General features: G+C 34.9%; 1 protein-coding gene across 1 annotated transcript; it reads right to left on the bottom strand.

Annotated features, from left to right (window-relative positions):
• Nucleotides 1-2,611: 2,611 nt before the first annotated feature.
• On the bottom strand, nt 2,612-11,423 carry LOC107696236 (retinal homeobox protein Rx2). The gene is made up of 4 exons (XM_016496494.1): nt 11,256-11,423; nt 8,709-9,091; nt 5,959-6,212; nt 2,612-4,122 (listed from the first exon to the last, which is right to left on the bottom strand). The coding sequence occupies exons 2-4, from the start codon at nt 9,001-9,003 to the stop codon at nt 3,676-3,678; spliced, it is 996 nt and encodes a 331-aa protein (XP_016351980.1). The 5' UTR covers nt 9,004-9,091; nt 11,256-11,423; the 3' UTR covers nt 2,612-3,675.
• Between the last annotated feature and the right edge of the window lie 1,062 nt (nt 11,424-12,485).

Genomic DNA, 12,485 nt, shown 5'->3' on the forward strand with positions numbered 1-12,485 from the left:
TGCTTTGGAGAAAAGCGTCTGCTAAATGACTAAATGTAAATGATGCTTGATCTGTGCAGACTTCGTTCCTGATTCAGACTAAATTACTTTTCACAGGAGAAAGCAATATTATGGATAGCAGACTCATATTTTAGCCAAAGCAACAGCTTGAAGTTAAAAAAAGTCTTCATTATTATTTATTTGTGGATTACTTGTGGATTATTGTGATGTTTTCATCAGATGTTTGGACTCTCATTCTGACGGCACCCATTCACTGCAGAGGGTCCATTGGTGAGCAAGTGATCTAATTCTCCAAATCTGATGAAGAAACAAACTCATCTACATCTTGGATGGCCTGAGGGTGAGCACATTTTCAGCACATTTTCATTTGTGGGTGAACTGTTCCTTATAGATTAAAAAATTCTTGTTTAAAAAAGTATTTAATCAGATGTTCTTAAACACTGCTCAAATGATGTCAGTAATATGATTTATCATTTGGGCATTGCGTTATATTTTTAATTTTGACAGTGTTGCAATGGATTAATATTAAAAATCTCATACATGATTGCTATTTCCTTTTCTTTTAGTTATAGTTTACCTAAAATAACTAAATTGTTGCATTTGAGCATGTGATTTACAATATTATGTGAGCAATGAGAGAATATTTTACAATATTTGATTTATCATTTGAATTTTGTTAGTAATATTAAATTATATTTTTGACCAAAACTAGTTAATTTGCACATGTAGTACTTTGACAAAACATTTTCACATAGTGTTTAGATATAAACTTACATTTAATTACATTTAATTAACATTTTGAATGAGCTCCCTGTTAGTGCCATATCTTTATATTAACTATAAAAGATAACCAGTCATGTATTTTAATCATTCATCTTTATTCCAATTGTTAGTGCAAAAAATTCAACAACTTTATCTCAAAAAAAAATCTAAAGACATATTTAATAACATTCAAATGTCCCACCCCAAAAACACTGTAACAAACATAAAGACAATTTATATGCATGCAATGATAAAGCTGCAACAATTGTGACAGAAACCACTCCTATGAGATCTAAGTGTACACATCTTTAAAGAAAATACTATCTTTTTGGCTTCATCACAGTTCACAAAAATTCATAAACCGTGCTTTAATAAGAACTCTATTTTATTAATAATGCTCTTGAATACACGCCTACAAAATAAACAAAATGTCAAACATACTGTAGAATCAATAATGTTTTTGCATCCAAGTTCAAGCTTTTTTTTGTGCCATTTGCATCATCACAGTGCATAAAAAATGTGTATAATGGATCATGATATGTATTTTTTTCCCTCTTTGCATAGTTACAGAGTCCACAAAGTATTCAACTTATCATGATACCATCGGTTAGAACTGAAAAGGAATATGATAAGACAGTTTGTTTCTCAAATCGATTGGAAGGACAGCGTTTGCACATTTAAATGACGTGCAGCAGTTCTGACACCTGGCTGGGACGCCCGTTAGTTCAGAGCAGAGGGGCGATCGATAACCTTAAACAATGAAGAGTCCCGGCGGGGAGCCGCTTATTCTGCGTCCTCACACACACACACACACCTGCTACGACAGCGACACAATCCACTAACAACCTCACAAAGCTTCTATGCTGATGACAAGTCCGAAAAAAGCAGTACTGAGAAATCAAATCACTGCTTAGACAGTATTTGTAAATGTCATTCTGCAATCATTTTTTCAATCATTTTTGCTCAATTAATTCTAATAAGCTGGTGTTTTGGTGCTTTTTAGTCGTCATTTTTTCTAGATCTCTTGTTTTATCACTTGTTTTTGTCAAATGTTTTGCTGGAAAGGTGTGCTCAACTCTCTTTATTTAACATAAATGTCAGTTGCTTTGATATTTTCTCATCTAATGCAATGACATTCATTTTTAGTGTGACTTCTGTCCAAAATACTATTCGAATGCATTGCAAATGCTTCTGCTAAGCACTTGTGGATGTCATACATTCCCTGTTATTCTTTTTTTTTTTGTACTTCCTTCGTTTCAGGATCTCTTAACACCCCTTAATGTGAACAGTGCCAAAACAACAAAGGCTCTGACCGCTGGACCAAATTACCATTCAGTATGTTTGTTGGCTGCGGATGTGTGATTTGGGGTAAGCTGTGACACTTTGATTTAAATGCTGAAGATATTTTCAATTTCATAATACTAATACTTCATCTTTAATTAAGACATCAAATTATGCAAAGTGAAAATCAACTTCCATTTCTGGGAAGAGTCTGAAAAATGTGAAGTGCCCAGGTCATATTTCAGCCCAAAAGCAAAAGAAATGTACAAAAAAGCATTAAATATTTTTTATATAAATAATTATTTAATATTAATAATGCTCTTAATATTTAATAGCATTTCATTCAAATTGTAGTACTCCTTGAATTTAATTTAAGATTATTTAATATGATTGGAAGACTGTAATGTGGTAATGTGAAAAAATTTATTATGTAAACATATTTTATTTAATATTAATAATACTTTTGATATTTAATAATTATAATATATATATATATATATATATATATATATATATATTACAGTAATGAGAATTTTGGGTCAAAAATACATAATAAAATTGGCTTAATTTTCTTTGTGCAAATATATAATTTCTTATACTGTCCTCTTGTTTTTGGGGTGAAATATAACAGACTTTCTTCATAAAATTCACCTTTTGAGACATTTGACCATCAGTGCTTGAAACAGACCCCACAGACACTGAAACGTTAAACCTCAGACTCATTTTATATGATTATATGATCATGTTGAATGGCAAACAGGACTGTGACACGGGTGAAATATGTGCGATTATATTAGAAACAGTCTTCACACCATGGCTTGATAATGCAGCTACTCATTTAAAGTTACAATTCAAAAGTCATTCTGTATCTAGGTTTAAGTTTATTTGATCAAAGTCATTTCTTTTAAATCAAAGTCAAGTGATTCTTCAAATAATTTCTCATGTCTAGATGGTAGAACATGAATGTAGCCTCTGAACAGGCATTGAGGTATCAGTTGTGCTAAGCTGCGCTGTCCTGTTAAATTGCCAACGGGCCAAACTTGCTATTGCGAGTCTTCAACCTGGAGGAGCAGAGAAGCTTGGCACCGACTGAAACCCAGAATCCTACGGAGCTCGACATTTGCGGGTAAGAAGTAAGAAACAGCTTACTGTAGATACCACGATCCCAAACAGTCTGTGCTTTGTTGTCATGGTTGCCAGGTCTGCACAAAAAATACAGCCCAATTGCTATTCTAATTGCATTCTGGGGTGGAAGAGATCGCTTTAACCTGTGGACTAAAAACAACCCGCGACAACAGTGTAGAAGTAGCCCCATTCCGTGGAAAAAACTGCAGACTTGGCAACCCAAAATGAAACCAAGGCACCAAGCAGGTTTGACCATCGGCGTAAATCCAAGCATTAGTTGTGTTATGAAAATATTCTCAAAGGTCCTTCAAATCAAACTGTGTTTTGTCTTATTGGCCAGAAGCTATAAAATGAGAACAAGCTTTCAATACTTCACGTTTCCAGATCTTGCCAATGGCATTCGGGTGAACCCTAATCCTAATGTTGCGATGCTGGTCGCATTTTTAAAAATGCATCCAAATGTCTATGAGAACCCAATAAAATACTATAACGCTCCCCATTTTCCCATTACATGGGTTGCCAGGTTTTGTCCATGGATTGAATGTGCTCCTTGGCCTTCATCCTCAAAGCTGCGATGCTAGAGCCGCTGCGGTCCACGTCTTCCAGTGGGTATTTGTCATTAAATGCTGGAGGACACTGGTAAGGAGGTGGTGGCATGGGTTGCATTCCCTGCACCATGCCTGGAGAAGTGTTCAGGAAGCCAGGGTGGCCCGTATAGGTGGGCTGGAGGCTTTGGCCGGGTCCCATGAAGCCCGGGATGCTGTGCATGGGAGTGGCACTGGAGAGCGGTGAGGACAACCAGGGATCCAGAGGAAGAGAGTTAGTCATTGGCCCTACGTTGGGCGCCATGGCCGGTCGGTTGAAGGACAGCATAGGCGAGTCATGGAGCTTCATGCTTCCCATGTCCATTTTTTCTTGTCGCCGCCATTTTGCACGCCGATTCTGGAACCAAACCTGTACAATAGGACAAAGTCAAGAACTGTTTAGACTCAACCTCGTAATGTTGACTGGCACAGAAACTTCGACTATGAGGTGAGTGTGCTGGAGAGTTTAAAAGCACAAATGAATGAACTTGAATGAACTTTATAGTGAAAATGTTTGTTGTTTGAGATACTTTTCTAGGTCACTGAGCTTCCTGTACCAACATACTACTACTTATAGATGGAGCTTGCCAAGAGTTGGATGCCTTTCTGGTATCCTTGCTTGGACATTATGCAAAAGTTACAAGGTTGCACGGTTTTGACATAGTGTAAGTTGAATGACTGAATGTAACTTTGCACAAACAACATTGGTAAGTGATTATACCAGTCTCATGCTAACATACATTAAAATGTTATTGTTGTACTTTTAAAACAAGTGTTATTTACCCATTTATGCACAACGTGTTTTACAATTTCCTCATAGACTTCCTGTAATGAAAATATGTGTGTTTCCCTGCTTCCCACAGTACAAGATACTAACAGGGACTAGAAATGAAGAAAATGGCAGAAAATGAAGATGAACCAGGAGAGAGAGAGATGTGCCAAAATTCATGGGATATTCTGGGTGAGAGCAAAATAAAAAAAGAAAGATCCCTCAACAAAGAAAGAGTTCGCGTAAAAAGCTCTTGCCACATAAGCTCTTATTATGTCAGTGTCACATTAAAAATATCAAGTGTTACTGTATTTTACTGATGGAAAATGTCTAACCAAGCCTGTCAAAGTGATGGATAATTAATTGTAGTGCATGTTCTAGTCATGAGATCTAGGCATTCACAACCTGTAATGTGGCATATTTCTGAGCAAAATTTAATTTATCTGTTTGTTTTTTTTTGTTTGTTTGTTTGTTTTTTGTTTTGTTTTTAAAGTTGGCATTACATATCAGAATATTCCTAACCCTCAATCAGTGTTGGGAAGGTTACTTTGGATATGTAACAGGTTACAGATTACAAGTTACCCTATTTAAAATGTAATAAGTAGTGTAACTATTTCAAATACTTTATTAAAGTAATGTAATTGATTACATTTGAGTCATTTTTGATTACTTTTATAAATTTCTAACGAATGTTTTCAACTGTTAATCATTTTTAAACATTTAAAGCAGACAGGGTTAACCTTACAGTAGTGCTCGACACTGATTACTGTCAGTCTTTCAAAATCCTTCATCACTTGAATTAAGATTATAATCATTTTAAAGCACAACACCACAAAATCAGATTTTAGCACCTCTTTTTACTACGATTTAAAATCATAACAAGAAATAGTTTGATAGCTATGATATTGTTTTTGAATTCAAATCTTTGCTCTGACAGGAAACACTGGCATCTAACAATTACTTGGAAAAAAATTAAGCATACACATAAACCCAAATAGGAAATAAAACAGTTATCGAATAAGCATGTGGTAATCACTAAGATTTTCATAAGAGACTGTAATTTAATTACAAATGATTTCTTAGTAACTGTAAAAGATTATAGTTACATTTATTTTGTAATTAAATTACATAATGCTGTTACATGTAACTATAGTTACTCCTCAACACTGCCCTCGGTTTCAGTAACGTCGGATTGAAATCCACCCATCATTCCCTTCTTTACAGGTTTAACAGATGTAGCTTTATCAGTTTAACGAACCAGGTTCTCTTCACTGAATCAAAACCCCCTTGTTAAACAGCTTCACCTTGTAATGCCCTATCAACATAAGTCCATAACAAATAACCCCAATGTCAAGGTTGTAATGGAATACAATTACATTGATCACTGCGTCTATCTAATACCATTAAGTGACCCAGCTTGTATCACCCAAAGCTCACCTGAACGCGAACTTCTGGGAGGTTGACTTTCATAGCCAGCTCTTCTCGACTGTACACATCTGGGTAGTGGGATTTCTCAAAAGCGCGCTCCAGCTCGTGTAACTGATAGGTGGTGAAGGTGGTTCTGTTGCGTCTGTGTTTCTTTTTAGGTTGATCCTCATCAGGAGCGTCCGGTGAGCGACTGTCGCTCTCCACATTGCTCCGTGGATCTCCCAAATCTGCGTCGCACTTCTCTGTGGAGTAAAGTCCAGTATCTACAGCACAGGGTAAACGGAGTGCTCTTTATTTGCCAGGTACTCTTATAAAGTTCATTAACGAATTAATGGGTTGCTAATGGGTTTTAATCTGCTTTTATGTAGTTGCTAGGGTGGTTGCTGGGATATTTGCTTGGGTGTTGCTACGAAATTGCTTGAGTTTTTTTGGGTAGTTGCTGTTATGACCAAAATCTCACGATATGAGAATAACGATATGTATCACGATATAGCTATTTTTATTTTATGTTGTTTTATTTCTGTTATTAAAAACACGAACAAAGAAGCAAATTACAAACACAATAGAACAAAAATAAAAATTAAATAAACTTACGTTTTTTCAGCTACTACAGTAGGTTTATTTAACGTACTCTATTAAAAAATACATACTACAGAAATTGAATAATGAAGTGTAACTAAAATACTGCATAGTCACTCACTGTGTGAATCACATATGAATTGATTCTTAGTAAAGATCCAAAAGTAATTAAATCAAGAGCAGTGAGTGATTTTCTCTTTGTCTTTTATTGTTTGATTAACATTAATGACAGACAGCAGCAGGTAAATAAGACAGCTGGCCCTTTAAGACCGTCTCCAATATACTGAAACACATCCGGTTTTCACCCAACTTGTTTACATTTATTTAACACATAACTGACTGTGTTTACGTGAATACTCCACATGACGGGCATTTTGACATAATTGTGTATGTATTTGACAATTGAAGTGCAATAAGACGCAAAAGAGATCTGAATTCGCAATCGCATGCTGTCTGAGAGAGACAGATAACTCTGTTTAACATCACACACATCCCACTCTTTATTTTCTCATTCTTTATCACTTTTAGGTGCATATAAGTTTTTATGAAGTACTGTGCTACTCTGATATATTTATGATAGACGCTTTAAATTTAAATCTGTGTGATTTTTTTTTGCCTGTTTTATTATTCAACAGGTAAACAAAAATGGTGCATCTGATCACTTATAAAGTAACAGCAGAGTTCTCCTCAACAAGACACATTATTTGTGGAATCAAACGTGGGATAAGGTACATTTTAAAGTTAAAACGTGGAGCCTTAAAGGGATAGATCACCCAAAAATGAAATTCTTTCATCATGTATTTATCTGATCTGCTGATCACAAAAGAAAACATTTTGATGAGTGTTGAGAAAAAAACAGTCGACGGTACCCATTGACTTCCATAGTATGGAAAAAACAGTATGGAAGTCAATGGCTACCATCAATTGTTTCGTAGCCAACATTCTTCAAAATATTTTATTTTGTGTTCAACAGAAGAAAGAAACTCATACCGGTTTGGAACAACGTGATTAAATGATGGCAGAATTTTCATTTTTGGATGAACTATCCCTTTAAAAGCACCATTAATAAAACTACTTACATGTTCTTTTGCCTTTACCAAATGGTGCAGTGATGGAGTCAGATGTTAACCTTTCGATTTTATGAATTCCTAGAAAACTAAAGATTTGGGAGTTCCATCACTTCTCTCATGGTACGTAAATCCTCCCAGTAATCCAGCACGCAGATGTCACCGGTTAAACCTGTAGACCTCATGTGGCCAAGACTGCTAATCCAGCCATTAAGAGGTTCACTCAATACTGCAGCGTTTCGCCCAAGAGTGGCCAAGCAGCCTGACAACACAACAGCAGAGATTTTCATTTCGCAGAAACGGCTAAGAGCAAACCGCGCCACATGTTGAGGTGAGGTTGAATCTAATTAAGACAGGCAAGATTAGAATAAAACCACTAGTTCGATGTTAGCAAGTATTAAACGTCATGCTGTACACAACTTTCATAAACTAGATACACCAGCTGCAGTGACACTGATGTCTACAGGTTTAATTAGAGCTGTAGTTTGTAAGCTTGTTTCATTATTTGTTATTAGGCCTGTGAAACTCTAACTCAATTGTGAGTTTATATCACGCGATTTTGACTTCATTTCTCACAATTGCAAGTTTCTATCTCACAATTCTAAGAAAATAAGTCAGATGTAAACTCGCATTTGGGAGAAAAAAGTCAGAATTGTGAGATAAAAAGTCGCAATTACCTTTTTATTTTTTTTTATTCAGTGGCGGAAACAGGCTTCCATAGAAATCTGAACAAATCTAACCTAAGCACTACATTTTGGTGTAAATTTCATCTCTTACAGTATGAGTGAGTCTTCAAATCAAGTGTCTTGTTTGAGAAAGGTGTGCTGTTAAATTAAAGGCCTGAGGTGGAAAACCCCACAGACTTACACTGAAGGAGATTCAGGAGCCAAATCTAGAGACCGGAAGCTCATGCAGGACAGTAGAATCCTCTATAACGCTTTTTTGCATGTGCAAATGCATCATTAATTATTGTATACAGTGCATTTTGCATTGTAAAGAACTTTTTGCATTGAGCCACTCAGATATTTTTTGTGCAAGTAGTGTCTTTATGTGTGACATTCTTTTTACTTTCTATAAAATGAGATGTGATTTAGTAAACCTGTCGATTCTCACCGTGATACACAGCTGACTGCTGTGAATTATCCGGAAGACTTTGCAGGTGGCCGTAGGGGTCAGAGGTCACTTGTTTCTCCTCTTCTCCCAGATCTGCTCTGTCCACTTTGTGTGTGCCGACAGGCCCGACCGGGTTGAGCAGAGGATCCTGGTCTTTACTGTAGCCCAGAATCACGTCGATGCTGTGCACGCGGCCTCCCATCCCCGAAGCGCCGCCTTTACCCAGATCATGGTAGTTGTCCGTTGAGAGGCAGCCATCATCCACCATGTCCATCGTATCCAGTGACAAATGCATCCAATCTGCCCTTACGGTAAGTCTCCTCAAGGAAACGTGTCTGGTCGAATCTGGTTCCAGTTTGTGGCAGAGATTCCCTTTCAAAGATCTGTTCAAGAAAAGCAGGGGTTAATAAGACTTTAAAGACATCAAAAAGGGGTTAATATTTTTTACTTTTTGTCATGGTCAGTGCAACAGCATTTGACAAAATCAGGTAAAGCACAGTCGTATTTACGGTCAAAAGTTGCTACTGCTTGTGATATTGGTCATACTTTATTTGTTTTTGTGTTTTATAATGTAAAAATAATTGGATATTGTTTGTATGTTTGTTATGGTTTAACATATGTGAGCCTGGAGCACAAAACCAGTCACTGGGGTATATTTGTAGCAATAGCCAAAAATACATTGATGTATGAATCTCAATTTTGAAAAATTTACCCTTATGACTGGTTTTGTGGTCCAGGGTCACATATTATGGTTTCATGTTTTGGAAATGCAATAAAAAGAAAAAATCATATTTTAATATAATATAATATAATATAATATAATATAATATAATATAATATAATGTTTTATGAAATGAGATCTCCTTCATATTTCATCAAATGTTTTGAGCTGCTCTCCACATTCATTTTATTGCTATATATTGGATGGCAACTATTTGTGTTACCATAAAGTCTGCATTAAGAGCAGTGCTGACAGTATCTGTTCCTTTTTATGTATTTTTCGATTATTTGAAAATGTAAAAAAATGTATTTAATTAAATCTAAATAATTTAATTCATTATAATTGTACAAAATTAAAAAGGTTTTAAAATAATAATTACATTTTTTTGTAAGAATGAACAAATATGATATATTAAATCCATAGCAAAGAAAAAATCACAAATTATTTTTTGTATTTTCTACAAATTATAAAAATAATGCATTTAGTTATCCAAGTATTAATATTCTGCTCAAATCAGTTATATATTCCTACAACATTTAGTATGACGACTGTTTTCTCCAAAAAACATTGCATTTGACAAGTTAAGCTTGATAAAGCAGCGGTTCTGGCCTTTTATAGTTTACATGCTTCATTATTTTCACTAAAAGACAACTAAGACACATAGTTTGGATGCTTTATTCTCCTGCATTGATTGTTACTGAATTATATACATGGAATATGACAGAAACTCATTGTGCATGAGGTCAGTTGTCTTTACATGTTCTCAACTGTCATTTTCATCCCTTTTGCCTGTCTAAAGCATCTTAACACAGCAACTGTACTGACAGTGAATCCTTATTTCAGGCCTGTGTTTGCACATTTTTTTCTGAGAGTTTTACTAATTGAATTTCTGTTTCAATTTGAGTCAGTTGGAAATCACACTTTAAAGTAAAAGCGTTAATAAAGTTAAGTAATTCTTTGCAATCAACCAAAAGCATGTATCATGTTAAAATGTATATGCATTATAAATACAATTACAGATTAATGTCTTATTTGTTTAGTTTCTGTGAAGTAGTGATGTTACTATTAGTTTCTCATTAAATCTAATTTAAATTCCGAGTTTACAAATTAAAAGTAATTTAATTAGGCTCAAATAGAAGACTAAACTTCACAGTTTTTCCATAAATTAAATTTTATCATTTAAAAAATAATAATATAATATGCAATATAATAAACCCATAGGAATCAAATCTATCTATATCTGTCTTGAATGGTGAATTTTGCTTATATTTATCATATTTCATATGTTTGTCCTGAGCAAAAACGCTCTAGTAATCTCACATATCTCTCATCTAGATTCAGAAATGATGCTCAGATTTCAAATCTAGCTCTAGTTTACAAATTAAAAATCACTCAATCAAATAGAAGACAAAACTTTGCACTTTTTTCCATTAATGTCTTAGTTTATGAGAATCATGCAGGCCTGGTCGTAAACCTGTGATGGCACATTCATGAAGTTTTAGAGTTTTCTAGAATCTTACAGATTTCATTTTTTTAAATTTGTGAGCAGTTATGCTATATAATATGTCATATTTTATTTTTCTTCCATTTCGTACGTGTTGAATGTGCATATAGACATCTATTCAACCAATAGATAATTAACTATTGTGCAAACAACCAAAAGTACTGTGTGTTGCATTTTAAAACGTATATGCTTTAAATACACAAATAGAAGTAAATATTAAGTCTTATTCGCCTAGTTTCACCTATTTTAAAGGTAACTAAAATGCAAAGTAAATCTAAATGAATCAAGGAATTTTAAATCAGAAAAATTAAACTCCACACACCTTTTCTTCAAATTTCCGACTCGTCAGAATCACACAGGGTTGTCTTCGCCTCCATGCATCGCCGCAAATGACACACCACAACTTTTTACCCACAGTGCACCTGCTTCAGACAGTAAAACGACCGTTAACGACTATTTTTCGCATCCCAAAAGTGAGCGTAAATTCCGAAGCACTTTAGGATGAAGCCATGCAAACTGGCCTGACGCGCAGAGAGCCGGTGGCGAGAGGAAAAGACTTAAGAGGTTTAATAATTGGAATCCTTCCCCTTTAAGGATGATTGACAGTTGTTCTCTGCCGGGGTAATTGCACTAAACGCTGGCCGTGGTTTGGCCACAGAGGGAGGCCTGCGCTAATGAAGCACCGACAGAATGTCCTTTCAACACTCTTTTGTCTAAATGATAATGGCAACCTACTAAAAGTGTCCTTTAATCCGCAACTTCACAAAGACAACACACCGTGTGTTAAGATGTGCAGCCAAATGCCTTCAGTGCTTCACAAAGATGATCAGCATAAACAGGCGTACAGAGAGTTAGAGTGTTGTATTGCTGATAACACAAACAGGTCATTCTTTAAAATCAGTGTAAGGCATTGAAGTTTTAAAGGAGTCTTATTATAGTTTGCCATGTGCGTGAATTAATGACCTGCTACATCGCTGACAAATAGCATCAAATTCAGTGTAGCAACTAAACAAGTGTCTTTTTTAATATTTAAAAATTTGTAAATATTTTTAAAATGTAATTTATTCCCGTTTCATATTTTTGTTAGTATTGTTAATACTTAGATTCAGCTTTTATTTTTATATTTTCCATTTTTATTTAAAACATTTTAAATTTTAGCAATTCTGTTGTGTTTTTTCTCATTTTTAGTGTGTGTGTGTATATATATATATATATATATATATATTAATTTCAATTTTATTAAAAATAAAATTTGTTTGCTTAGCATATTGAATTATATGAGACCATATACAAACTTTCCAAAAAATTTTCCAAAGCTCTAAATATGAAAAGAGTCATCACTGATGAATTCACTGTTGGTGTTTATTAACTGACTGTATAATAGATTGGCTTTACCTGCTCATAATTACTCTAAATTGACCCCATGTAGCTCATTAAACTCAGAACTGACCTCATCAAACGATGCCACACTTGACCTCAAACTGGCAACAAACTGCTCAGACTCTTTATTAATTGTTTTAAACGTGGCTTCCTCGTGTTATCGTGGCTCCGC

The sequence above is a fragment of the Sinocyclocheilus anshuiensis genome, unplaced genomic scaffold (genome assembly GCF_001515605.1).
Source record: "Sinocyclocheilus anshuiensis isolate Anshui unplaced genomic scaffold, SAMN03320099.WGS_v1.1 scaffold217, whole genome shotgun sequence".
In the NCBI taxonomy this organism is placed as follows: Eukaryota; Metazoa; Chordata; class Actinopteri; order Cypriniformes; family Cyprinidae; genus Sinocyclocheilus; species Sinocyclocheilus anshuiensis.

Coding starts and splice junctions, on each gene's coding strand:
- LOC107696236 (XM_016496494.1), bottom strand. CDS start 9,003: ATGCATTTGTCACTGGATACGATGGACATGGTGGATGATGGCTGCCTC. Junction 6,213..8,708: donor GCAGTCAGCTGTGTATCACG/GTGAGAATCGAC, acceptor CCTGTGCTGTAG/ATACTGGACTTTACTCCACA. Junction 4,123..5,958: donor TCCCAGAAGTTCGCGTTCAG/GTGAGCTTTGGG, acceptor CCTATTGTACAG/GTTTGGTTCCAGAATCGGCG.